Source organism: Urocampus carinirostris, chromosome 12 (assembly GCF_059441175.1).
Source record: "Urocampus carinirostris isolate Australia breed hairy pipefish chromosome 12, RoL_Ucar_1.0, whole genome shotgun sequence".
NCBI classification, from domain to species: domain Eukaryota; kingdom Metazoa; phylum Chordata; class Actinopteri; order Syngnathiformes; family Syngnathidae; genus Urocampus; species Urocampus carinirostris.
In genome coordinates, this window is record NC_142360.1 from 6961199 (window position 1) to 6987339 (window position 26141).

The 26141-nt window shown below is 37.6% G+C and overlaps 1 protein-coding gene across 1 annotated transcript in view; it reads left to right on the forward strand.

The window, feature by feature from the left end:
* Window positions 1-2491: 2491 nt before the first annotated feature.
* Window positions 2492-26141, forward strand: part of qsox1 (quiescin Q6 sulfhydryl oxidase 1) — a 57552-nt gene continuing 33902 nt past the window's right edge. The window contains exons 1-8 of the mRNA XM_088349559.1: window positions 2492-2970; window positions 5947-6047; window positions 6396-6444; window positions 6526-6628; window positions 11083-11173; window positions 11245-11390; window positions 23189-23323; window positions 23386-23515. Of these exons, the coding sequence (XP_088205685.1) occupies window positions 2694-2970; window positions 5947-6047; window positions 6396-6444; window positions 6526-6628; window positions 11083-11173; window positions 11245-11390; window positions 23189-23323; window positions 23386-23515 (1032 nt within the window). The 5' untranslated portion in view covers window positions 2492-2693. The remainder of the gene's footprint in view (window positions 2971-5946; window positions 6048-6395; window positions 6445-6525; window positions 6629-11082; window positions 11174-11244; window positions 11391-23188; window positions 23324-23385; window positions 23516-26141) is intronic.

The following is a 26141-nucleotide window of genomic DNA, read 5'->3' on the forward strand; positions in this document are numbered from 1 at the left end:
AATGCTTTTGTTTATTTATTTTTGATGGCAAATCAATGCTGAGGCTTGGCTTATCTTTGAAGAGAAGGATATGATGCTTAACACTGAAAAACAACATCTACCAGATGATGAAGGTGCTGTATCTGAGTTTGATCAGGAGGCATTTCATGTTACTAAGATTCATGGAGACCAGTACTATCTGTTACATGTGCAAGACCGGCCTGGAGAGGGATGGGCGCCACCAGGCTATACTTGCCAAAAAAACACCACAGGAAGTGGTGCCACTACGACCCTAGCTATTAAGGGTTATAAAAAAAAAACATCCACAATTTTAAAACAATCGGGAAAACACGTGTGTTCAAACATTTTTTAATATTAAATAATTTAGTTCTACAAGTGTGCCTACTTTTGGCAACTGGCTGTGTACAGAAGAAAGCCTTAAAGTGAATTTATGAAATGTCAACCCGCGTGTGATACTGCTTCAACCCAGGCTCCAAAAAGAGATGAAAAAAGCCTTGTGTTGACTTCTCCATATCAATGGTAAATGGTCTGCATTTCAATAGCTCTTTTCAAGTCAATTTGGACCACCCAAAGTGCTTTACAATGTGCTTCACACTTACCCATTCACACACACACCAATAGGGAGTCAGCCATGCAAGGCGCCTATCCGCTTACTGGGGGCATTAGGGATTCAGTGTCTTGCCTAAGGACACTTTCACATATAAAACCTGCGATCTCTTGATCCCAAGACGAGCGCTCTACCTCCTGAGCAACAGAATATGTTAAAAATCTTGAACAATTAGATACACTTTGTAAAGATGCAGCATACAATGGTATGTAATAGTTTTCAAATGAAAAATAAGAAAGTTAATGAATCATTAGTGTTTTATTCAAATTACGCACTTCTACACAACCAAGGGTTGCTATTTCGATTGTTCTCAGCTCAGGGATGCTGCTGGAAAAGTGAATTTCCCTTCGGGGATGAATAAAGTATCTATCTATCTATCTATCTATTTAATGTACACTGGGGCTTTAATACCCAGTGTAAAACTGAAAACACGGGTTATTTTGAAATGCTGTAAACGCCTTTTCTGTTCTTAGTTTGAAACCCGGATTTGGATGACATTTTACTTGCGGTAAACGTAAGTTAATACATGTGGTGAAGTTGTTGGTATTGATGTAAAAATATGATTATATACTCAACAAAATTACACCGTAATGTATAAAATGTTGATTTTGTCACAAGAAATTATTTTTCTTGTAATTGATTTGATATTTCAATGTATTTAATATCACATCCGGGGATGTCTAATGAAAACAATAAACTGAATAGACGAGCGTATAAAACAGCGACTGTGCTCTTATTTTGAAATCGGAAAGTTGCTGCTCTTTTACTTTTGGTAATTGAAAAGAATTGCAGATAATACGCCTGTGGAGCGTTGTTGTCAAACTCGATTTAGCGCGGGGTGCTACGTGAGGAGAGAAGAAGTGAGAGATAGAGAAAGGGAGGAATAGAGAAAATGAGCAAGAGAGAAAGATTAAGAGAAAGGAAGAGAAAATAGTTGAAGAAAACAGAAATTGTGAGAAAGAGACAAAGAAATAAAGCTACGGTGTCTGACTTTGGTGACATCCAGTGGAAATATTTAAAATTGCAGCTCATTTTTTTTCTCTTTTGCTTCTCAGCGTTGTCTTGCGGGATGGACTGAAACCTTCTGCGGGCCTCATCTGGCCCGCGGGCTGCATGCTTAACAGTTGTAGAGTGTTCAGATCGATGTAAGAATTTTGTGTTCTCGCTTCAAAACTTTTATATATTTTTTAAGCTAAACATTAGAAATCAATCAAAATAAGGCCAACATTTTTTGAACGTCGACAAATGCAGATCATTCGCCATTTGCCATGAGTTTATCACTTCACGTATCATTTTACTTGAAAAGGCATTCAAAAGCGTTCTTGTTCTTATTTTGAAACCCTGACGAGGCTTTCTTTTCACTCCCGGTAATCATAAACTACATGTAGTAGTCGAGTCAATGTGATATTTTTTTTGCTGTCGCTTCATAGCTTTTAAATATTACATTTATTTGTAAATAATAAAAACACTGAAATAAATTCGAGGTTAGTGAGTTTGTTACTTTACGAATCATTTTACTTAGAAATGTACTAAACATCTTCTGTGTCCTTATTTTGAAACTCCGAATTGGTCGCCTTTTATTTCCGGTAACCGTAAATAAATGCACGCAGTGTTCGGGTGGATGTAAGAATTCTGTGCTGTCGCTTCGTATCTTTCACAAATACAAACATTACTTTTTGTTACATTAACTTAGAAACAAATCATTCGCAATGATCGCAGCAAGGCTTTAGGGCTAGGACCTTAGCTTGGCCTTTTGGCTGAGAGTAAGTGTCCTGGCTCCTGGGCTTTGTAGCGTATTATGAACTGAACGATAACGGATAATGGATAATGATTTATGAACAAGCTAAATAACCTTTAAAACCCCTTAAACCCCCCCCCACTTAGAAACAAATCACGCCGAAACGAACTAAACCTTGACGAATTTCTCACTCGACGCGACACTTGCTTTCGATAGGATTATTTCAATATATTTACCGTACGTTACCGTGTGAAGGCGTACGCGAAATACTCAGATGCTGCGTGTATCCTTCGGCATTTATTGAAAAGTTTCCCAGTCTCGGTCCACTTTCGGTCCGAACCAGGAAGGATGGCGCCGGGCTACAACCGCGCCACGTCACTTTTCAGCGGAGGGATCAACCAACACGTCGCCTTACTCTACTTCACATTTTTCCTGTCTTTTCTACCTTCGGGGGAGGCCGGGCTGTACACGGAATCCGACCAGATTCTGTCGTTTTCCCCGGACAACGTCAAGCCCGTTTTGGTCAACTCCAGCTCGGCTATCGTGGTGGAGTTCTACGCGTCGTGGTGTGGACATTGCATCTCATTTTCGCCCATTTACAAAGGTTTAGCGAGAGATATTCGAGGTACGTACTAAGCTAGCGTCTATTTTATCGTATTTTATGTTGTTTTTATCGTGTGTTTTGATTACCTACCGTGTGTTTGAATGTTAGTACTGTCTCCATTTATCGTAAACTGCTGTTATCGCATACTAGTTCACGTTGCAATGTTAGTATCACATCCTATTGTTTGTTATAATTCTTTTCATCCCTTGGTTGACGGTGACACGGTAGCAAGCTGGTGTTCTCAGGGTTCGTACGGGTGCTTGAAATCCTTCAAAATGCTTGAATTTTAATGTTGTGTTTTCAAGGATTGCCAATGCTTTGATTTTTGGGAGAAGTGCTTGTAAACGGTTGAAATTGTAGCCATGTTTCACAACCAGTCTACTTAAAAACAACGCCAGCACTTCTCTCCGTTGGCTTCCCCTTGCCATTGCATTTCTTCTTCTCTCATGATTAACGGCAGCTGGCAGTAGTTTGTACGGCATTGTCCTATGAAGCGTCTTTGCCCCCTATGGGTCGTGCCCAAGAGGACAGGTGCATGTTACACCCAAACACCGCTCTATGAAATGTGTATTTATGCTAGGATTGCATTTCAATTATGGACATTTTTATGGGCCGTGCAAAAGGGTAGCGTTTCCTGCTGGTAAATTGAAATGAGAAGAACTTCCTGCCACGGAAAATGTAAGCTATACATGACTTACTGCCATTTTTACCCAACACTTACGGGGAGAGAGTTGCCTTGAAATCACATATGAACAATTTACTCAAGATAGAAAAATCGCATATGTAGGTCGCAGAGATACTTTTGTCTCTGTGAAATACATGATTTACAGCAGATTGTTTTATTTTGACAGTACTGGAGAAATTGGAAAATTGACTTTGAAAGTCCTTAAAAAGTGTGTGGCTAGAGGATAGAAACAATTGGTAATTAGCTAATGCGTTCCAAACCCTCGGAACCTAAGGTAAAAACATTAAAATTGTGTAAACATTTACATATTAATTGCAAAATAGTTTGTAGTATTACTTTTTTGTTGTATATACATATATAAATAAATAGCATTCTAATTACAAAGTTAAAACGAAATTTTAATTAAATATGGTGTAATGTGACTTGAGCTGGCAGAGTGGTGGGCGGATGCAAAAGGAAGACAAGAGGATTGTCATGCCCTTTAAAGACTTTGTTGGTATAATCACCTCCCTCTTAGATAATGATTCTGAATATTTATTGTCATTGTGAAAGAGCAACAACATTTCGTTTGGAGCATCGAGTCATTCAATCACAGTTAAAATAAAATGCAATGAGCCTCCGAATAAATATCCAGAATGAATATCAATAGAAATCAATACCTACAAATGTAAACATTTAAAGTGCAGACATAGTCATATTCCTTAGCCAGGTTAATTATGTGATTGATACGGTATATCCAGCTCTGTTTCCATTGCTAACATGTTCTTGCTTCTTCCTTTAGCATCACTGCAAGCCTTGGGATATATAGTTCAAAATATAGTATAGTATATACATTTGTTTAGCAAATGGCATACGGACGCTCCCCTACTTTCGATCAAAATACGTTCTGGACGATCGTAAGTAAATTTGTTCTTAAGTTTCGTTAGTGCTATATTTTGTATGTAATGTATGTTTAAGGCTTGTATAAGTAACCTGTATTGTTTTGTCTTAAAAAATAAACATTTCATAAAATAATATGCTCTATAAAGATAAATAAAGTGAAATTTAACTTACTTTTGGAAGATATGCTTCAAGAGTTAGGCTACTTCCTCCTTCGTGGAAGAAAGTGGCCGAAAAAAAGCGATCCAACCATTTTTTCAACAGCATTAATCTTTCTTATTCCACTTTCATTTCAAACGAAAAAGCTCGCTTCTTCCTTACACGTTACACCAGCCATATTGAATGGATGCACAAGATATTAAACAATTAAAATGTCAAAGTTCTTAGCGCTCTGGAGATACAATACAGTATGTTTTTCACATAAACTAGGAAGAGGAAGCGGATTTCTTTTTCGGGGTGGATGCTGGGTGAGCTCTCACAGCGCCACCACACGCCAGTAGCGGCGGAAAGAAGCACTACACTACTGTCTTGTACTCGGAAAAAGGTGAACACAATACAAAATCTAACTTACAGCAATGTATGGATATTTTTCGACACCCCGAAAAATATGTTTGTGTGTATTGTTGTTCGGAACTCGAATGTTCGTAAGTATGGGAGCGTCCGTATCGGCATTTTCATGATGCAGACCAATAGCAGACCAACATCTTTTATGACGTCGACCAATGGAAAATTGGAATTTTAGAAACGTAACTCGTCATGCACACAAATTCACAGGTTTGGAATTTTAGAAACGTAACTCGTCATGCACACAAATTCACAGGTTTGGAATTTTGTAAGTCTATGGAAAATAACTTGTTGTTGATGTCATATGTTGGGGAAAATGTTGTAACGATGAGCTGAAAAAAATATTCCACATCGTATCCTCGTAACATCGTAAGGTGGGAACGCTTTAACCCCGGATCTACTGTATAGCTCTATATTTCTATTAGGATAATGTTGGTTAAAAAAGAAAAATAAATTGACTTATTCAGGTAATATAATGCAGTCTAAACTCATTTTGATTTTGATTGATTGTTGCTAAGTTTATTTTATTTATTTTTTTCTCAATTATCTGCGCAATTTCTCAAAAAACTCTGTCCGTGTTTGTCTTTCGTAACACTGTCGTGTGTTGCTCAATGTTGACATTTGCCTTTAGTCAGTTTTTTCCCACAGTGAAAACAGAAGCTGCTGTTGTCAACAGTTCACACCCGATCACTCTCACTTTTAAGTCATATTCAAATCATCTTGATGTCCTGGTTTAAAACAATTTCTCACCCGATATATAATATTATCAACTATTTAAGGAGCAATTTTCTGGCCAGATGGATGAATTCTAACTCTGACTTTTCCAAATGGTGTGTTAATACTGTTTTATATCATTTCCTGTCCATCAGAATGGAAGCCGGCGGTCAATTTGGCAGCTATCGACTGTGCCGATGACAAAAATAGAAAGGTCTGTACAAGCTACGGCATCAGAGGATTTCCAACTTTAAAGGTAAAAATTGTTGAATAAATGAACGATTTTTTTTATTTCAAACATAAAAAACGCAATAATCAAAAATAGGGAACTCTAAAGATTCGTGTGTGTGTGTGTGTGTGTGTGTGTGTGTGTGTGTGTCTGTTGACTTCCGCTATAAAAAAATAGTATTAATTTAAGCAATATACACAAAATAAGTTCTTCAATGTCATTAAAAAGTCAGTTTTCAAACACCAAAATAATACAATCATGGCATTGCTACACTCTATCGTGCACCTTCCTTTCCACAAGTGGAGTTTAATGGAACAAAGGCTTCATTCTTCAGTATTTCAATGTAACCCAAAACTCTTTTTGTTCACCTTATAGTTCTTCCATGCCTATAGCCTGGAGGATTCCAATGGACAAGCTTTTCCAAGTATCCCTTGCACATTCACTAACCCGGCCGTTCGTTACATAGACTATTAAAATTCAACTTTGGTCGTCTACTTTATTCCAGGTTCGCCCCATGACATCCGAGCCCTACGCCACATCATTGTAGATCTAATGGAGAAACACAGAGACCCGTGGCCTCCAGCCTGCCCCCCTCTTGAACCCACCAGGTAGGCAAAAAACATGTTACAGAAAACACAGCTAGACGGATTCGTGTTTTAATGAAATAAGGGTACTGTCATCCTTCGTTTATCGTGGTTAACAAGGGACCATTACCCCCCGCGATGCGAAACTCTGCTCAGTAGCCATGAACATTCGCTCTGTCGGCACTCGCTTCCAGCAATAGTTGACAGGGGATGGATCAGGGCCAAGCGGATGCTGTTTAATTTATTTGGAAAGAACAACAAAAAGGAGCCGCCACACACGACACAAATTTGCTCTTTCTGCCCCCGCTCTCAACAATAGTCAACTGGATAATGGATCGCAGCCACAACAGTGCATTTTGTTTCAGTCGGGCTACCATGCCACGCTTCCTGAAAAAAGTGCCTTCTGCTGTCCCTGCTCGCAGCAATATAGAATTGGGGATAACCGATGAAGCTGCACAAGTGCCATTCATTTCGGGCGAAAATACAGTAATGGCAGAAAAGGAGTCGCCAAGTCGACAGAAGTGCGCTCTTCCGGTCCCTGCTCGCAACAGTATGCCGTTAGAGATAATGGATCACGGACATACAAGTGCAGTTTACTTTTTGGTGGATAAGGAAAAAAGAGCTTCCTGGCCCTACAAGAATGCACTCTGCCAGTCTCTGCTAGCAGCAATATGGGATTGGGGATACTAAATCGCAGCCTCACTTGTGCAGTTCATAATAGATGGGAATACAAAAAAGAGTCACCAGGCCTGACAAAAGTGTGCTTTGCCAGTTCACACTTCGCAGCAATATGCGATTGGGGACAATGGATCATGGCCGCACAAGTGCAGTTCACTTTGTGGTGGATAGAAAGGCAAAAAAAGACCGAAAGATTATAGTAGCGCTTGCGCATGGGTATGACCGTTTGTATGAGAGTATAGTTCTGCATGTGTGAGAGGTTGATGTTATATGTGAGAGCAACTATTATTTACCTTTTCGACAAAAACGCACTCTGTCCCTACTGGCAGCAATACCTGGTCGGAAATAATGGATTAAGGAATATTTTTCAACCCAAGATGCACTGAGGCCACATTACAATATTTACAAGTTTGACACCAAATTTTGGGGGATCATTTGCAAATGTTTATCATATTTTGTAAATGTAATCATTCCTGTTATTGAAATGCCAGCTTTTTCCGGGAAGCTAAAGGAAATTGTAATCTTTGTCTATTGACATCTTACAAATATTTGCGGAAAATATCGTAGTGTTTGCTCGAGGAAAGAACAGTGGAAACCGTCTTCATAAGATCTTGTGCAAGCCTTCAAGCTACCTTGCGTTTACACAAATCAGTTAAGCAAGCAGATTTTAATATAGACACAGAATGAAAAGAAGCAAAATGCTAAGTCTTTCCTCTTTTTATTTTAATCTTCACTTGGGATGCACGATCATTTTCCTTCTACTGATACCAATAAAAATGTGCTCTTGGAGACGTTATTTTTTGGTTTTAATTGCATGTTACATTTAGAAAAATACAATGAAAACCCTCACACAATCCAAATACCGTATTTTCCGCACGATAAGGCGCACCTAAAAGTCTTAATTTTTTTCAAAAGCTGACCATGCGCCTTATAATACAGTGCGCCTTATATGTGGCTCAATATTAAATCGCAAGGTCTCGCAACTTACGCAACAGCCGCCGACTCGATTTTCCCCCGAACGTGGAGTAGTCTGCGGTGTATGCTGGGATTTATATACCGGCGTTTCATTGGCTAACCAATGTGTCAATCATCATTTGAATCGATCGCTATTGGCTAAAGTTATTCTGAGCCTCGGATAGGCTAGAGGGCCGAAACCAAACCCTGCAATTGGCCGAAAAAGATGTGTCAATCATCCGTTAAATCGATCGCTATTGGCTGAAGTTATTCGGAGCCTCGGATAGGCTAGAGGGTCGAAACAAACCCTGCAATTGGCCGAAAAAGATGACTGAATAGCAAGCTTGCTAAACTACGCCGAAACATGTTTCATTAGTCTGTATTTGTAAATATTTGACTCTCCTGGATTTACTACACTCACAGTTGTAAGAAGACCATGATTGCGTATCATTATTGAACGTGAGAACATAGGTGAGCTATGCGGCTTTATATTTTCCCGGTATCTTGTTTTAGAACGATCTTGATGTTGCTGTGATGAGTTGAGTGAATTCAACTCAATTCCAAGTGTTTATTGTCATATGCACAGGAAAGTTGCGAGCAAAAAAGAAAATACAAACTAAGGAATGGTTGGCATTTCTTGAATCCCAAGACTTTAACCTTCCGAATGATATTTGAAATGATGCATTTGAGTGACATCGTACGGACACCGCATCCGCACGTGTTCTCGACATGTATTTGCGTCTTTGCAAGCTTTGGGAATGTTAAGGGGGTAATAAGTTTGACTGAACTATCTGACTGTTTTGTCGACGTTCCCATTGTAGCGCCTTATAATTCGGTGCGCCTTATCTATGGAAGATATAGGACCAAAAACTATTTTTTTTGGGGGTGCGCCCTATAACCCGGTGCACTCTATAGTGCGGAAAATACGGTACTTTCACTTGTGTTTATATTTTTGATCACTATTACAATAACATTATACAGCTCTGGTAAACCAAGGTAGTGTTGGAGAGACTAGGACTTGACTTTATTAGTCACTCAATCAATATTTACTTTGTTTGTCGGTCATTACTATAACGAGTGAGCACCTCACGCACATTACGGAGAGGTAGAAAGGAGACAATGAAAATATATTCTTAAGAGTGATATACATGCTTAGAACTTTCTAATAAGAAGTGTCTGCTGATTGGATATTATAGTGTGGAAGAGGTAAAGAGGAGACATGACCAAAATGTGTTTCTACTGCTGTAGAAAATCAAATGATATTCTAGTAAGAAACATACATGCTTAAAATCTTTCTAACAAGTAGTGTCGGCTGATCGGATATTAACCCCTTAACGAACTGTTGAGTAGCACATATGTGTCTGTACGATGTCACCAGTCACTGAAATATGTCATGCCACATATCATTGGAAAACTTAAATTCTTGCGATTCAAGATATTTCCAAATGTACTCATCACAGAAATATCACGATCAGTCTGAAAAAGGCTACCCCAAAACTATAAATCCGGCAAAGCTCCCCAAAGACGTTGTTTCGCAGCCATCACATTCGATGATAGTACGCAATCATGGCCTCCTTACATACATGAGAGTCTAGTCAATCCAACCGTGTAAAATATTTACTCCAAAATATACAATAATGCTGACAAATCAAAAAAATCAGCCGAAAAGCATCTCCGTATCGATGGACGTTCCTTGTTGCTAGCTGACTGTTTAGCCTCATAATTCAGGTTAACAAATAAACAGACTAGTAAAAAACCTTATTTTAGGTCGTTAGGCTCTGAACTATTTTTCGGCCATTTTCAGGTATTGTTTTACGTTCCACAGCTCGTACTACCCTATACCTGTATTGCTAAAAATGATAAAGCCTCCTTTACCTCCGTATAACTTTAGCCAACCTGTTCAAATGATGATTGACACATTGGTAAACCAATGAAACTTTAAATAAATCGATATGAACATAACCTTATTGTATTTGAATTAGACCCTGAAATAAGTCTGCGTAATGCCACTAGTGACTATTCTTATGCACTATTTTTATGCGCAAGTGTGCACAATTTTGATAGAGACGTGGAAAGATAATTCAATTGTTTACAACTCTTTCACAATGTCTAAAAAGTTGGCCAAAGTAAAATACACATTTGCAAAGGTTTAAGCTTTGTAACCAGTCATCTCCAAATTGCCACTTTTTAAAACACCTAAACTTACTTTCAGAAAAGTGTGTAAAATACAATGTTTAGTATTTCATAATGTGATCAAATGTGACAAAGAACCAGGTAAGGCTTTAAGCTATTGTCTTACATGTTTTCCTGCTGAGATGCCCGTGCTACACTCGCCAGCAGGCAATTGAGTACAAAAAAAAATCGGGCAAGAATAAAAATCCTTCTATTTCTGTGCGTTCCATCTCTGATTACGCAATGTTAGCAGCACTTGCAGTGATTTTTTTTTCAGTTTGGGACAAAACATCAGAGTTTTACCTTCCAAAAGAGACCAAAACCATCCATATTTTCCAAATTGTTCAAGGACAGCATTCAACCTACTTTGTGTGCATCTTGGATTGGGATATTAGGCGATTTTTACAGGATTGTTAAGGGGTTGTAGCTTGGAAAAGGTAGGGAGGAGACACGACCGAGATATGCTACTACTTCTGGAGGATATCAAAATATATTGTACATAGAAACAATGTTGTTTATAATCGGTCTAACAAGTAGTGTTAGCTGATTGGATATTATGGCGTGAAAGAGGAGACACGACCAAGTTGTGCTAATACTTATGTAAAAAATTGAAAATATATTTGCTCACGGCATGTGCTCACAGGGAAAAAAACATATTTTTTTCTTATCTTTAGCCAAGCAGAAATCGACATCTTCTTGGAGACCAACAACGTTCGACACCTTGCCCTGATCTTTGAGGAAGCGAGTTCCTACATTGGCAGAGAGGTAACACAACCGCATACAAAAAAAAAACATTCTCATTATCCACAATCTAAGAAAATCGGTGTCCCTTTCAGGTGACTTTGGACTTGCTGCAGTTTGAAAACGTTGCAGTGCGAAGAGTCCTGAGAACCGAGGAAAACCTTGTAAAAAAATTAGGCGTCACAGAGTTTCCTTCATGCTACCTATACTATGCCGGAGGCAACTTCACTCGACTTAAAGTGTAAGTTCTTCACTTCCTCATGATTACACCTAAGAAATGCATTTAAGGTGCTAAATAAACACTCAGAAGCTCAATGTTTTACTGCTAACCAATCAACAGAGCTTGTGTCAAAAGGTGAGCTTTAGCATTTTTGCTGGGCCTTCTTTCGGCTAAATTTACAGTCAAAAAGCAATCCGTTTCCTTGACAATGAGCAAGGTACTCCTCTTTCAAGTGGTGTTGTCACGAATAGTCAGGAGTAAATGGCAAGATAGCGGTGTTATGCTATTTCTAAGCTATCCCATTGACGTGCATCAAACGTGAAATACCAGGTCAATTGAGCGAGGGAGTGTTTTATTTTTTAAAACGGTAAAAAACAGACAGTGTCACAGGAAAGGAACAGTTCTTTTACATTATATTTTCGTGTTTATAGTGGAAAAAAACCTTTCTCTGCTTTCGCTTGTTTCGTTTACATCCCTGTTGTAAGACTGAAAAAACAAGCCCTGGAGCTGAGATGAGCAGTTTCTTTGACGTTTTATTATAACAGAAAATTTTGGCCACAAAAGAGCTACAGGGCAATGGCTTGCAGGATTCATGAGTCATAGTAGCTGACAATTACTTTTATGCTGGGAGGGTAGTCCTAAGGACAGAATCCTAAGGAAAATGTTACTATGAGCGTGGAATTCCCCAATTGAGAGAGGCGGCTTTGTTCAAACCTATTCTAACAGGAACTGAAATGACAAGGTTAAGCCTTTTCTGGCTACAAAATAAAACAACTTAAACTGTGTAATAGCCTTAAGTCAAGTCATGTTTATTTGTATAGCCCTTTATCCCAAGAAATCTGAAAGGCCTTAGAATTGCAACACTTGTGTTCATTTTACTTTTGATAGGCACTTGGGTCAAAAATTACCCCCCCAAAAAACCTGGTCTGAATTGGACTGACGCATGACTTGGATCGATTGTATCCAATATTCTTGGTTGATTGAGCAAAAAGACAATTTTTGGTCAGGCTTTTAAAGGGAACGGCCCATCTTATAAGGTATTTTAGTTTTCGGAACCTAGTATAATCACAACAGCCTGTAGATATCCCAAGCCATGCGACTGATTTTGGTCGAGCTCTCCGATGGCTTATTCTCATTACATAGCGGTAGAGGCATGACATGACCAAGTGGCGCCTCGCACACATTCTATTAAGCCGATAACCATGACTTTAAGCTTGTCCGTTATCGGCTCGATAACTATCATGCAGCCCTAGAGTAAAGTTCAGAACATTAAAATAGATTGAATCATTCTAACAAGTACTGTCAGCTGATTACATTTTCTAACATGGTGTCATGTGACTCATTATTTAGTTTATTGTGTGATGTCATAACGATCTGTTATTGGCTCGATAACTATTCCGCATCCTTAAAATAATCATAAGCAGCTGACTGACACCCTTATGAGCAGGGTTCTTACGAGTGCTTGACATCCTTAAAAATGCTTGAAATTAATTTTTTTGTTTTTAAAGGTCAGGAAAATTTGAGGTGAAGTGCTTCAAAATGCTTGAAATTGTTGCCAATGCCATGTTTCTTGGCAGTCTAACTATAGACCATGCAATAAATTAAGAAAATTTGAAAATGAGAGTCAGTGAAAATGACACTGACACGTGTGCTCTGATGGCTTGTCATTATTGCGTTGTCATGTGAAGCGACAACGTCACCTACGGGTTGCTCCCAAGAAGACAGCTCAATTTTTGTTGTTGTAATGATATATTATCAATAATACTAAAACCTCATTCACCAAATTACTTGGTAATTAGTCATTTCATCTGTTTTGCAGGGAATCCCTGCAAAACATAAGAAATTTAATTAAAACGTTCACAAATATACAAGAAAAAGGTAAAATACAAAACAATTTTAGCTTTTTACACACTGAACAGATTCAAAGTCGAACAACTACACAAACTCTCTAAATTCAAAACAATAGAATAAAAAATATTGACTCTTCAGTGCTGTAAACAAATGATAAAATGCAAAACAATTAACTATTTCCAATTCTTCCCTGAACCAATTTAGACACAGATCCTCTGAAAAACACGTCAAAAATGTAAATTAGAATAAGTAAAACAAGGATCAAAAGATTGATTGCACTCTCCTCAATATTACTGAACTAAGTCCGAATTTGGCTAATCCACAAGATTGTGGACAAATATGTCACTTTCCTCTAGATCAGGGTTCCCAAACTATTAACATTGGGGCCGTCAGAAATAGGGTCTGTATGAGGTTGGGGCTAAATCGTATTTTCTACAAGAACATTTCTGAACGAACTACTATTCTCATATGTTTTTAATACATACAGTACTTTCTTTTCTTGTTTTTTCTTCCGTATTGAACACAATTATTACTCAACCCTTATAGAGCCCTTTCTATGTTTGTAAACAAGTGTTGCGTAGCCAAGCTGCTCTTTGCATTGTTGAAGCAGAACAGCAGAATTCATGTTAGTTTATAGCAGTCCATTGACTCAATAAGACCGTAGATCATTAATAGGAACATCTCAAAATAGCACAAAGTATGTGCCAGCAGCAAGATAGTGACTTTATCAAAGTCAAGAAAAGTTCTTTTGATCGGTGCCGGATTTCTTCCTTTGAGGGTACTGGGAAAATTGAAAAATTGGCCTTGACACAACCCAACCACACCTCCTCCGAAGTCATTTCCCAAACACAACGACCTTGGTATTTTCGATGACAATGTGTTGATCTTCTCCCAGAAGAAGGAAGAGCATCTCTGCTCGCTACCTCATTATTTTTTCAAACAGGAAGGGCGAGCTGCAGTTTCTAGATCCTTCCCAAACGTGATTCATGCAACAGTGTCACATTCGCTGCTAATCGATCGGACGGCGGCCGTGCAAAAAAAGATATTATGAAGGAGTGTCATTCTGGTCTCTGGCTCATAAATCCGGGCTGCAGGAATGTGTTGCGTGGCTGAGTTCCAGTCACAACCTCCTGTTTTGTAACTCTACATTCATCAATACATTGACAGGCAGCAAACAAAAGTGACTGGCAATTGATTTAAACGCCCACTGATGGACAAAATGTGGAAGGTATCGTATAACCTTTAAAAGGAAGAATGCGATAGCATGCTCATAATAGATGATGCCTGCTAAGTGACTGTTAAAACCTGATTAAAGATGGAAAATTAATTCATTTATAGTCAATAGGTATGCACATTAATGATCGAGCCCATCATTATCAGATTGATAACGGCCAAATATGACGTCACAGTTACCAGCCTGATGGAAGGAAAAGACCTGTTAATGAGTCATTTGACACCCCACTATAATACATCTTGATTTTTTTTTTTTTATATGAAGTAGTAGCACAATTGCTCGTATCTCCTCTACCTCTCCGTAATTTGTAAGATGCACCAGAGAGCTCACCCATTATAGTTATTATTGACAAACAAAGTAAGTATTGGGCGATTGATTGATAAAGTCTAGCTTGAGTCAATCAAACATTATTATTGTAATTGTAAAAAAAACATCATGAGACACATAGAAATGGATTTGTTTTTTCTTAGTTTACCATGCAGTTAAGGATATCATGGCAGTTTAAAAAAAATCATATACCAGTAGGATTGTATGGTTAATCAGTTTACAGACGCTCCCCTACTTACGAACATTCGACTGCCGCAAAACGGTAGATACAAACATTTTTTCGGGATGTCGAAAAATATTCGGACATTGCTGTAAATTAGATTAGGTATTGTGTGCACTTTTTTTTCAAGTAGAGAACACCCCGAAGCAGAAATCCGGCTTCTACTTCCTGGTTTGTGTGTATACACACTGCACTGTATCTCTTTATCGTATAGCCAATAAAGTGTACACATTATTTGTCACCATTTAAATAAAGTTGAGTGAATTCAACATGTAAATACTAAGTGAGCAGATAAACAAACATTTTGATGAAATAAAATCCCTGATATTGCTTTTTGAGCATGCCAGGCATACAGGGTTCATTTGTGTGCTTGAAATCTTTGAAACTGCTTGAATTGTATTGTTGTGCTGTCAATGATTAATAATTCCTTGAATTTTGGGTGAAGTGCTTGGAAACGCTTGAAACCGTTGCCATGTTTCTCAACAAGTCTGCTTAAAAATGACACCGGCACTGGTCTCTGGGGATTTTTCATTGCCATTGCATTTTTTCTTCCCTTGTGATTAACTGCTGCTGGCATTAGTTTGTACGACAATGTTCTATGAAGTGACATTGCCCCCTTCAGGTCGCTGCACATGAACAAGGCTATGAAATGTGTATTAATGTAAAGATTACACTTCAATTATGGACTTTTGTTATGGGCCATGCAAATGATGAAGGTAGCGTTTCCCAGTTGTAAATTGTATTTGAAAGAACTTCCTGCAACTGAAAAATATAAGCTACATATTACCGTTATTTTACCCCAAACCCATAAGGGGAGAGAATTGTCTCAAAATGACGTACATATTTTTCTTGTTCGGATCCACAAATATATTCACAATTTACTCAACATCTTTAAATCATATTTTGTGATAAATGCACTCCCAAGATTAAAAATCGCATATGTAAATCAAAGATATATTTGTGGACCTGCCAAATAACTGATTCTTGCCAGATTTGTTATTTTAATGGTACTGGAGAAAATGGAAAAATTGGTTTGAAATTCCTTATAAAAAGTGCTAGAATTTGGCCATGAAAAAAGTGTAGAAACTCAATCTAAATATTAAAATAAATATAATATGTATGTAATTCCATACAATGAGCTGACACGGCTACTACATTTGATCAATTCATGCCTTTTATTTCCTGTTCATCAAACGACCGCAAGAGAGCGCCATTGATTCTTATTTCTGATTTAAATTCTTGCTATAATGCTTTCCCCCCATTTAAGTTCAATGCGACTATCCTTATGTTACAATACACGACTGAAGATTTCTTTCCCATTTATTTTGGAGTACTATGGTTGAGAAGACATCCATATATAAAAATACATACGTTTATATCTTCCCCTCATCATTTTCCAACAAGTGTATTCCCATTCAATTATTCTGCACACAACAAGTTTGCATCCTCATTATCCGGAACCCATTCACTGGACTACTTTTAAACATCTGGCCTCCTAAATGGGATCAGAGCTTGGAAATTGCTTCCATTATTCACCATCATAAAGCGGCGCCCACCTCGCAAATCCATCTGCCGCTCGCGCCTCTTTGTCTGGGGCCTTCAATAACTCGCCATGCAAACGAGGACTCCCTTTAGTTGACAAATGCAAAGTGGAAATGATTTATTGCCGATTTATTTATTCACCCTCCTCATCTACATCACTGTACAAGCGGAGGGAAGGGGGGTGGGGGGTCGGGGGTGCGGGCGGCTGGTGAGGGTTTTAATTTCTCGCAGGAAAACAATGCCATTGCTTTTCTGGCTTCACCTGCGTGGCGGCAGATGGCTTCCCATCATCGCTTGAATGTCTGATTGATCCTGGGAGAGTCGCGCTTGTGTGCGTTGGTGTCTTGTGTGAGAATGCGGACATCCGTCATGCGTGTAATGTGCATGGCGCCCGAGGGATAACGGATAAATGGCGCTTCTCCCTTCACCACACCCACAGGTGTAATTGCGTCTTGGGGGTCTCCATCCACTAAAGGTGGGTGATATGATGATACATTAGAGTTCAGGGTTACAGCGTCCCCACCTTACAATGGGTTCACGTTCCAATTTAGAATATTATGTTTTATCGGCCCCTCGGGACGACATTTTCCCCATCGTTCAACATTAATTACAGCTTTTGCGTTCCCAAAATAGACAAAATACAAACTTTGTGGTGATCATGCCTAGGACCAGTTGTGTCTCTAAGATGCATGTATGCTATTTGTTGACGTCAAAAGATGTTGGTCTGCTATTGATTTTTGCCATTGGCTGAACTACTTCCCACAATTCCTATCTCTTTCTTCAGTGAAACTTTAATTTTTGTATCCATGGGTGCGAAGACTTGCAGTGATACTGAAGGGAGAAGCAAAAACACGATAACCATCGAAACGAGGCTTGCATATATCAATACATCTGCAGTGTTCATTTTACCTCTGAAAAGTGATGGGTCCCGGGGACTCGCATGCTCAAAAATCTATGGGTCCCAACAGAGATCTATGGGTCCCCAAAATTTAGTGTGCTCCATGCCCTTACAAACTGTCGTATTTTTCCTTACAAAATACAAAAAATATTTTTATGTTTATTTATGTAGTTAACATGTTATATCGTACATGTGTTTCCTTCATATCATATAGAATAGAATTGAATAGAAAGAAGTGACTTTTATTGTCATTCTTTGTAACCATGCACACAGAACGAAATGTCGATACACCTGACCCGTACAGTTAAACTGTAGCGAGCCGATGCAGCCGCAGCCAACAGGGCGCAGCCATTTTAGTCATTAGGTGACCAAACCCCCCAAGTCCAACCCTTAATGCCGAGCACCAAGCAGGGAGGCAATGAGTACCAATGTTGTAAGTCTTAGGTATGACTCGGCCGAGGCTTGAACCAACGACCTCCCAGTCTCGGAGCGGGCGCCCTTCCATCTAGGCTACCGAGCTGTCATATATATTGTTAATGAACATTTTGTTGTGAGACACTGAGTTGCTCGACATGAATGAGGTTTATTATAAAAAAAGTTTAAAAATGAAGTCGCTTGGACGTTCACTGTAGAAGGAATAAAATACATGCAAATATGATTAAGTAGAATAATACATTTTCTTTATTCAAATTATTAATTCATTTTCGGCATTAAATTATTGTTGGTAATATACTGATTAAAAGGTATCACCACAAACCTGTCTTTTTTCATTTTATCATTTTATACTTCCTTTTTTTAAACTTCTTTATACAACATAATCATTCGTAATATAATTAATCAAAGCAATTGAGCCGTTTGAGAGCCGGCTCTTTTTAATGAGTTGAGCCGAAAAGCCGGTTCTCTAAAAAAAAAAATGACTTTTACTACACAACTTGAACTGGAAATCGGCGTGCAGACGAAAACTCGAACCGCGAGACCAAAACAACAATGGCGGATCTGCCTCACGAAAAGTTTGGAGTGCGGTAAATCTTTGTTAAAAAATGATACTGACAATTTCGTGTCAAAAAAGTTGCGTCCAGGGGACGCAAGTTTATTTGACACGATGCGTCCCCAGCAAAAATAATGCGTCTAGGACGCAGGGACGCGGGCAAACGAGAACACTGCATCTGAAGAACACGTGCATTTTTACTCTTACTGAGTAATATGGCCATAACCAATTGATAATTGAGACAAATATTAAGAATAAGCAACAAAGTCTTCTAAAGGCATGAGCATTATTGCAAGTGAAAGTTTTCAAATCAGTTTTAGTTGTCTTTTACCGACATTGCATCCACCCATTAACTCTACCATACCAGCTTAAGTCATGTTACACCAAAGGTTAATTAAATTAAATTTTTCCTTTATAATAATATTTAATCGTGTACACATATTTTACATATAAATTGTACTTATAGTAGTACTTGTACATTTTTGGACTATGTACCTTTTTTATACTGATGTTTAATATGTCAGTGTTCTCATTTGCCTGCGTCCTAGACCCATCATTTTTGCTAGGGACGCATAGTGTCAAATCAAGGTGCGTCCCCGGGACGCAACATTTTTGACACAAAATTGTCATTATTATCCAATAACTTTTTTTTTTTTTAAACAAGGATTTACCGCACTCCAAACTTTTCGTCAGGCAGATCCGCCATTGATATTTTGGTCTCGCAGTTTTAGTTTTCGTCTGCACGCCGATCTCTGCAAACAAGATCTCGTTGCTTCGAGATTACGTCATTGTTGTGGTGCTTGTCGTCGAGGGAAGGTGAAGGCTAAGTAAAATCAACACAAAATTGGTAATTTCTGCAGTGTCAGTAATAAGTTTAAACATAATGCAGAAAGTAATAACAACGGCAATAATTCCGGCACGAAAACGGCGGAGAAATTCTTGGGAAGATCGCGGAGGCAGGAAAACACGTGTGTTAAAGCGAACGATTCGACGAAAGAAAATAAACAAACAAATACTCCTAGCAAGAAAAGGACTTTTCTGCCAAAATGGACTTGATTATTTTTCTGGTTACGCTACGAGGAGGATGATAATGGATTGGACCTTGAGAAGGCATTTCAACTGTGGCGGGACAGCACCCCCGACCCCCCACTCCCCCTTCCCTCCGCTTGTACAGTGATGTAGATGAGGAGGGTGAATAAATAAATCGGCAAGCATATATGAACTGAAAAATCTGAAGTGATAACTGCTTTGTATTACCAATTAACTGTGATGATTAAAACTGAATGAAAATATAGATTAAAATAATTGTTTCAGCAATATTATTTTGTATAATGTACAATATTGTTGTGAACTGAAAAATCTTGAAGTGATAACTGATTTGTATTACCAATAAACTGTGATGATTAAAACTGAATGAATATATAGATTTATATTACATATTTGTTCCCGATTTACAATTTCAACCCCGATAACACTAAATTTAGGGGACCAATAGATCTCTGTTGGGACCCATAGATTTTTGAGCATGCGAGTCCCCGGGACCCATCACTTTTCAGAGGTAAAATGAACACTGATATGTATGTCCAAAATACTTTTATATGCGATCACCCTTTGAGACTGTCGCGTCTTCGGGGTTTACTGTGTAGGAAAATGGTCAGAAATGAGTACAAAAAAAGTGTAAAGGGACAGTGTTTATCATTAATTGACTACTACATGTTGCTGTATTGTGTAATGCAACTGAAAATGAGTGCTGAAAAACACAAGGAAGAATACACTCTATGGAGACTCAAAGTTACCATATCGCTCAACTATCTCATTTTTTTGCCTCGTTTTTCGCTCATTTTTTCTGCTTGTTTTTTTTTGGTACCTCGAGCAGATAGATGGCAGACAATGATGTCATCTCTCTTTAGGTGAGGCTCATGTTATGTAGGGTAAATAAAATGTTCCCGACCTATTAGTATTTAACAAAAATGCACATTTATGTGATATGTCATGTATTTTTCTGCTCAATATTTAAACCGTTATTGTTTTTTTTTTAAGGAATGATGTTGAGATTTATATATTAGGAGGTGCTAAATAATACGTACAGTCCCTTTAGAATAGGATTGTGATATGAATCGTGATTAAAATAGATTTTTGTTATTAAAAAATTGTGACCATTTTATTTTTTAAATATTTATTACACACACATGATTAGCAGCCTCTCCTTGTTTTACGATCCTCTGTCCTGCAAAGCAAGAAAATCAAAGAGCGAGAAAAGCACGAGTGGTTGCGGCAATTTAGTGCCCGGCTTCATAATCGATGCTCTCTCCCGTCGGCGCGCAAACCTGGCACCATCTTCCTCGGCCGTCGTTTTCCGGTAAGTGTGTAAAATATACGGCCGCAAAAAGTGCAGTGAGCTATAAAGCATTTTTATAATGCGGGGTCCGGAAAACAAAAAGAGTCTCGGATGCATTTTTTGTTTAACAATCCGTGCTGGGCGAACGTGCTGCACGATGCCAAATGCATCGCTCGTAAATGGCTCGGCCTCCTTCGGGAATGGCTCGCTTTCTGTGCGGATGTTGGCAAGTGGTCCGAAGCTTGAGTCGTAGGATGAGGTCCTCGGTATTTAAGGCAGATTCATATATATTTGTATATAAATTCATTGCCTGGAGAGGGATGGGTGCCACCAGGCTGCTGTACTTGCCCAAGATACACCACAGGAAATGGTGCCCCCTACGACCCTAGTGGTTAAGGGAGCATCTAATTATTTAAAACATTTTTATAACCCTATTTTTTTAATAGTAAAACAAGAAAATTAAACCGCTGATGTGCGTTTTTCTGGAGGGGATTTCCCATTTAATATTTATATTTTCTTCTGCATTTCGTTTTTCTGAATTTAACGATATATAGAGCATATATTCTTGTATTAGAGAAATTCACAATTTATGAAATGAGTGCAATTATTTCATATGGCTTATTTATTTATTTTTCCTCCTTTTTTATTTTTGTTGGTTTATATTTTATTAAGCAAATATGAAACTTTTTTCTAATTTTAGAGCAAAACACAGATTATAAAATAAAAAAAAATATTTTATATGGCTTGTTTTATTTTATTTTATTTTCTATTTTTTACCTATATTTGTATTTTGTTTTTCTTTGTTGTGTAATTATAGAACCTATATAATATTAGGAGATAAACATTTTATGCAATGAGCACAATTATTTGATAGGGATCATTTTATTTTATAATTTCCCCCCATTTTAAATGCATATTGGCTTATTCTTGACTTTTTTGAATGTAGCTAAAAACAGAACACATTTTGTTATCTTGAGGGGGGGAAATGAGCTAAACTCAGGGCTCGAAAAATGGAGCTCATTTTATTTTTGTATGCATCTTTTTACTTTTTAACATTTATATCTTTCTATTTCATTTTTATTTCAAAACTGTTCTTAAGATAAGCACAGTTACTTATGTTTCTAAACACAGATAATCTTTTTGTATATTTTTACATGTTTTCTATTTAAATTTCCGGACTTTGTCAGGCTGTCACTTTTAATCATTGAGCTGCCAATTAATGAATTTACTAAACATCAAAAGCCCGCACAATCACAACAGCCTGTGAACAATCTTACATCCTGACCAATGCAAATTATTTTGGCCGAGCTCTCCAGTGACTCGCGCACATTAAGGAGAGGTTGAGAGGAGATGGGACCAAATTGTGCTACAACTTTTATAGAAAATCAAATATTCGATAGAGGAACATCCATCCTTACAATTTCTCTAACAAGTAATATCAGCTGACTGATAATAGCAACGGTCCAGGGCTTCATGCACATTGCAAAGAGGTAGAGAGGAGACCAGACCAAGTGTCCCAACTACAGACAAATCTAAAAATATTCTAATGAGGAACGTGAATGCTTACATTTTTTTAACAAGTACTGTCAGATGACTAAAAAGCACAAGCTCCTTTGCCTCACACATATTGCAAAGAGGTAAAGAAGAGTCCTGACCAAGTTGTGCTACTCCTACAATTAATATAGTTTAATAAGGAACATGAATGCTTGAACTCTTTCTAAAAAAGCAGTGTCAGCTGAATGGTGACCAGCGGGCTCTCCGGTACTTCACACACATTACAGAGAGATAGAGACGAAACACAACAAAGTGGTGCAACTATAGAAAATCAAAATAAATGTATTAATGAACATGAATGCTTAGAATCTTTCTAACAGGTAGTATCTATTGACCGTAGAGGGTGGTGCTTTCCATTGCCTCGCGTACATTATGGAGAGGTTGAGCGACGCCACCAAGAGTTGCTACCACAAAATTCAAATTTATTCTAAGGAATAACAATGAATGCTTGAAGTATTTCTAAAAAGCAGCGTCGTCTGACTGGAGATGGGTGAGATTTCTTTTGCCTCGTTGGCATTTCTAAGAAGTAGAGAGGCTAAACGACCGAGTTTTGACTTCTATAGAAAAATGTAAATATATTCTGAAGCGCTCTGTAGTTCTCCAGCTCTCTCAATCAATACTTTGTTAATCATAACTATAACGGTCAAGCTATCAAGTGCTTCTCACGTATGAAGAAATAGAGGTTACACGGCCAAATTGTGCTACTACTTCTAAAGAAAATCCAAATATATTCTAATGAGGAACACATTTTCCCCGATTATTTATAACAAGTAGTGTCGGCGGACTGAATATAAAAGAGCGGTGTCAAGTGACTAAATATTGGGTCTTTTCTATCTATGATGATATCCCCATTTCTTTCCCTCACAGGAACATCGAGGCCCGCACGTTCTACTCCTATGCTCTTCAGGGACTTCCAGGGGTGGCTCGTTCGGGAAAACCCCAGCAGGTCGCCACGGACCACATCCGCACACAAACAGAAGAGCTATGGAGACCTTTCAACAGGTATTAAACCAAAACATCTTTGTTTTTTCCACGGTGCCGCCTTCAATTGCATTATTTTGAAGGTCCAGGGTGTACATGGCCGACCTGGAGTCCACGGTGCACTATTCTTTGCGAGTGGAGCTTGCTTCTCATTCTGTCATCTCTGGAGAGGCGCTGACTTCTCTCCGGAAATACATCACAGTCTTGGCAAAGGTATGAGAACCAACACCCACACAAAGACTGATTTTTACTTTGAAATATTGAACTTAGGTACCTGTTATTTCCAAAAGATCAACTTGATTTCCCTAAACTCTTTTAGCTGTGGTTATTACTTGATCTTTTTTACCCCATGGGAATTTGTTTGTTCAGAACGTCTCCCCAAAGGATAATGTTAGTGTATTTACAGGTGGTCACCACTAGATGGCGATTGAGACAGTTAAATGTCTCATAGCCAAACCAAGAGGGCATCATAAGAACTTCATCATGCAAATGAGATTCAATACTGCACTAGTATAGACTGCAGTAGAAATCAGTTCAAGTTAAATTTGAGTATTGTAACACAGTTTAATTGCATACATCTATGCAATTAAAGTATTAAAATCGCAATACTATTGAGAAAGTTATTTTCATGCAGAGGCTGTAACTCACGGGGAACCATTTATTATTCTACAATTTTGATTACTATTAGTTGTTTTTCAGTGATTTGTGAGGAAATGTCATTTTAAATTAGAAAAATCAGAATTGTTCCAATGTAGAGTTGTTTTCATTGAAATACAATTGTACTATTTATCGACATTTGACGTGCGCTTAATATCATATACTGGATATTTCAGAGATTTTATGCAAATATTTTAGTCTGCATGAATTCAAGCAAAATATTGTAACTAAATAAAAAACAATTGTGATTTGAAATAGAAACAATTATAAGGAGATTAGTATTGATGTCCATTCCCTTAAAGTAAACATTGAAAAATTAGAATATATGAAACAACTTATTTTAATTCAGATTTCAATTATTTTTTATGTCCTAGTTATTGAAGAATAGATTTTCAACACATATTTTTATATTTGTTTATAATGATTAGGTTGAAAAGAACTAAATGAAAAATATCAGAATTAAATAAAAAATAAACTTGAAATGGAATCGATTCCTGAGATAAGTATACCTTTAAAATAATATGAAATGTAAACATAAGAATGTTACATAATAGTCAAGTCATGTTTATTTGTATAGCCCTTAATCACAAAGAGTTTCAAAGGGCTTCACAGAATACTACAGAAATATTACAAAAATTACTACAAATACATAACTACAGTAATACTATAAAATCAATGTCATATTTAGTGCTAAAAGGACCTAAAACTCTATTATTTGACTTTCATTCTGAAAAGAAAAAAACGACTACTGAAACGGTACAAATGTGAGACCAAATATTAAAAAAAATGCTGCTACTAAAATACTAGACATACATCTACAGTAATATTGCAAAAACACATCGACAAAAATACAACAATCATACTACTACAGTGTAACTATTATAAAGAAATACCACAGAAATACTTGCCCTAGAGATCATATAACCTTTGGACTCATTTTACAGGACAAGAATGACAAAAATGCAATAAATATTATTCTATCTTCAGTACAATTTTTCATCCACAAAAAAGGACTGAAAGTGTAAACTTTTTTTTCTGAATTTTGTCAGTGAATTTGTTTTTTGGGTTGAATCTTTGAGTTTGATATCACAACTTTTTTCTTTTTTTTTAAGATTTTGAAGGATAACAAACCATGGGGTCATTTATGACTTCCTTACTTACAGAGTCAATTACGTACAACAAAAGAGTTAAAGTGGAGAGTCTGGAACACATCATACAAACGGTAACATCATGAGGTTGTCTCTAAAAAGGCACATCATGTTTAAGAGCAGTGAAATACACACATTTTAAGTCGCTGTTAATGAGGTCAGAGCAAATTCTATATCTATGTAATTACTGTACTTTCCGGGTTATAAGGCACACTGGATTTTAAGGCCACCTGAAAAATAGTCATTTGTAAAATATTTTTTTTCCAAATATAATGTGCATTCAATTACAACTACTATAAGTGCTATAGTAACACCAACATACCCTCCATCCCCCACAAAAAATATTTTATAGAACATATACTAAAATTATGACAATCTAGTACCACTAAAACAAATTGATTAATTTATAAAAGGTTGCAGTGTTATGTAGAATTTAATTGTAATAATGCATTTCCAATTTTATAAACCAAATGATAACTGGATTTTCAGGCCTATATGATGTACAAATGTATAAGGTGCACTTGCAAATTTCCGGTAAATTCTTATTTAGGTGCACCTTATAGTCTGGAAAATAAGGTAATCATGAATCGGCTACAGTTTAAAATCCTACTTGAAGTTTACATATGGACATAGCTGTTTTTTTTTTACTATACACAAATTGAAAAGCTCAAATGTGTTATTGTGACGTCTCTCAAATGAATGTATTAAGTGGCAGCGTAAAGACTCTCGTGGGCATTGATGACCCAGCTGATTTTGGCTCCCCCTGGGAGTTGAAGCGTGGAGGCCACCCAAAAGCTTTGCATCGATGCAGCCTCATTAGAAGTGAAGCTTCTCTAGGATAACGCTGAGCATTACTCATTGTCTTCCTGATGCTCTCACTCATTTGGTGCTTGAAGCAGTGGGTACTTGAAGTTCCTTCAAGTGGTACTTGAGGTTTTAAAATGTATCGTGGAAAATGGTATAAATGCAAAATGACAGGAATTGGTTGATAAAAGCTCATTTGAACTCATTCAGTGCCATAACTTATAAATATG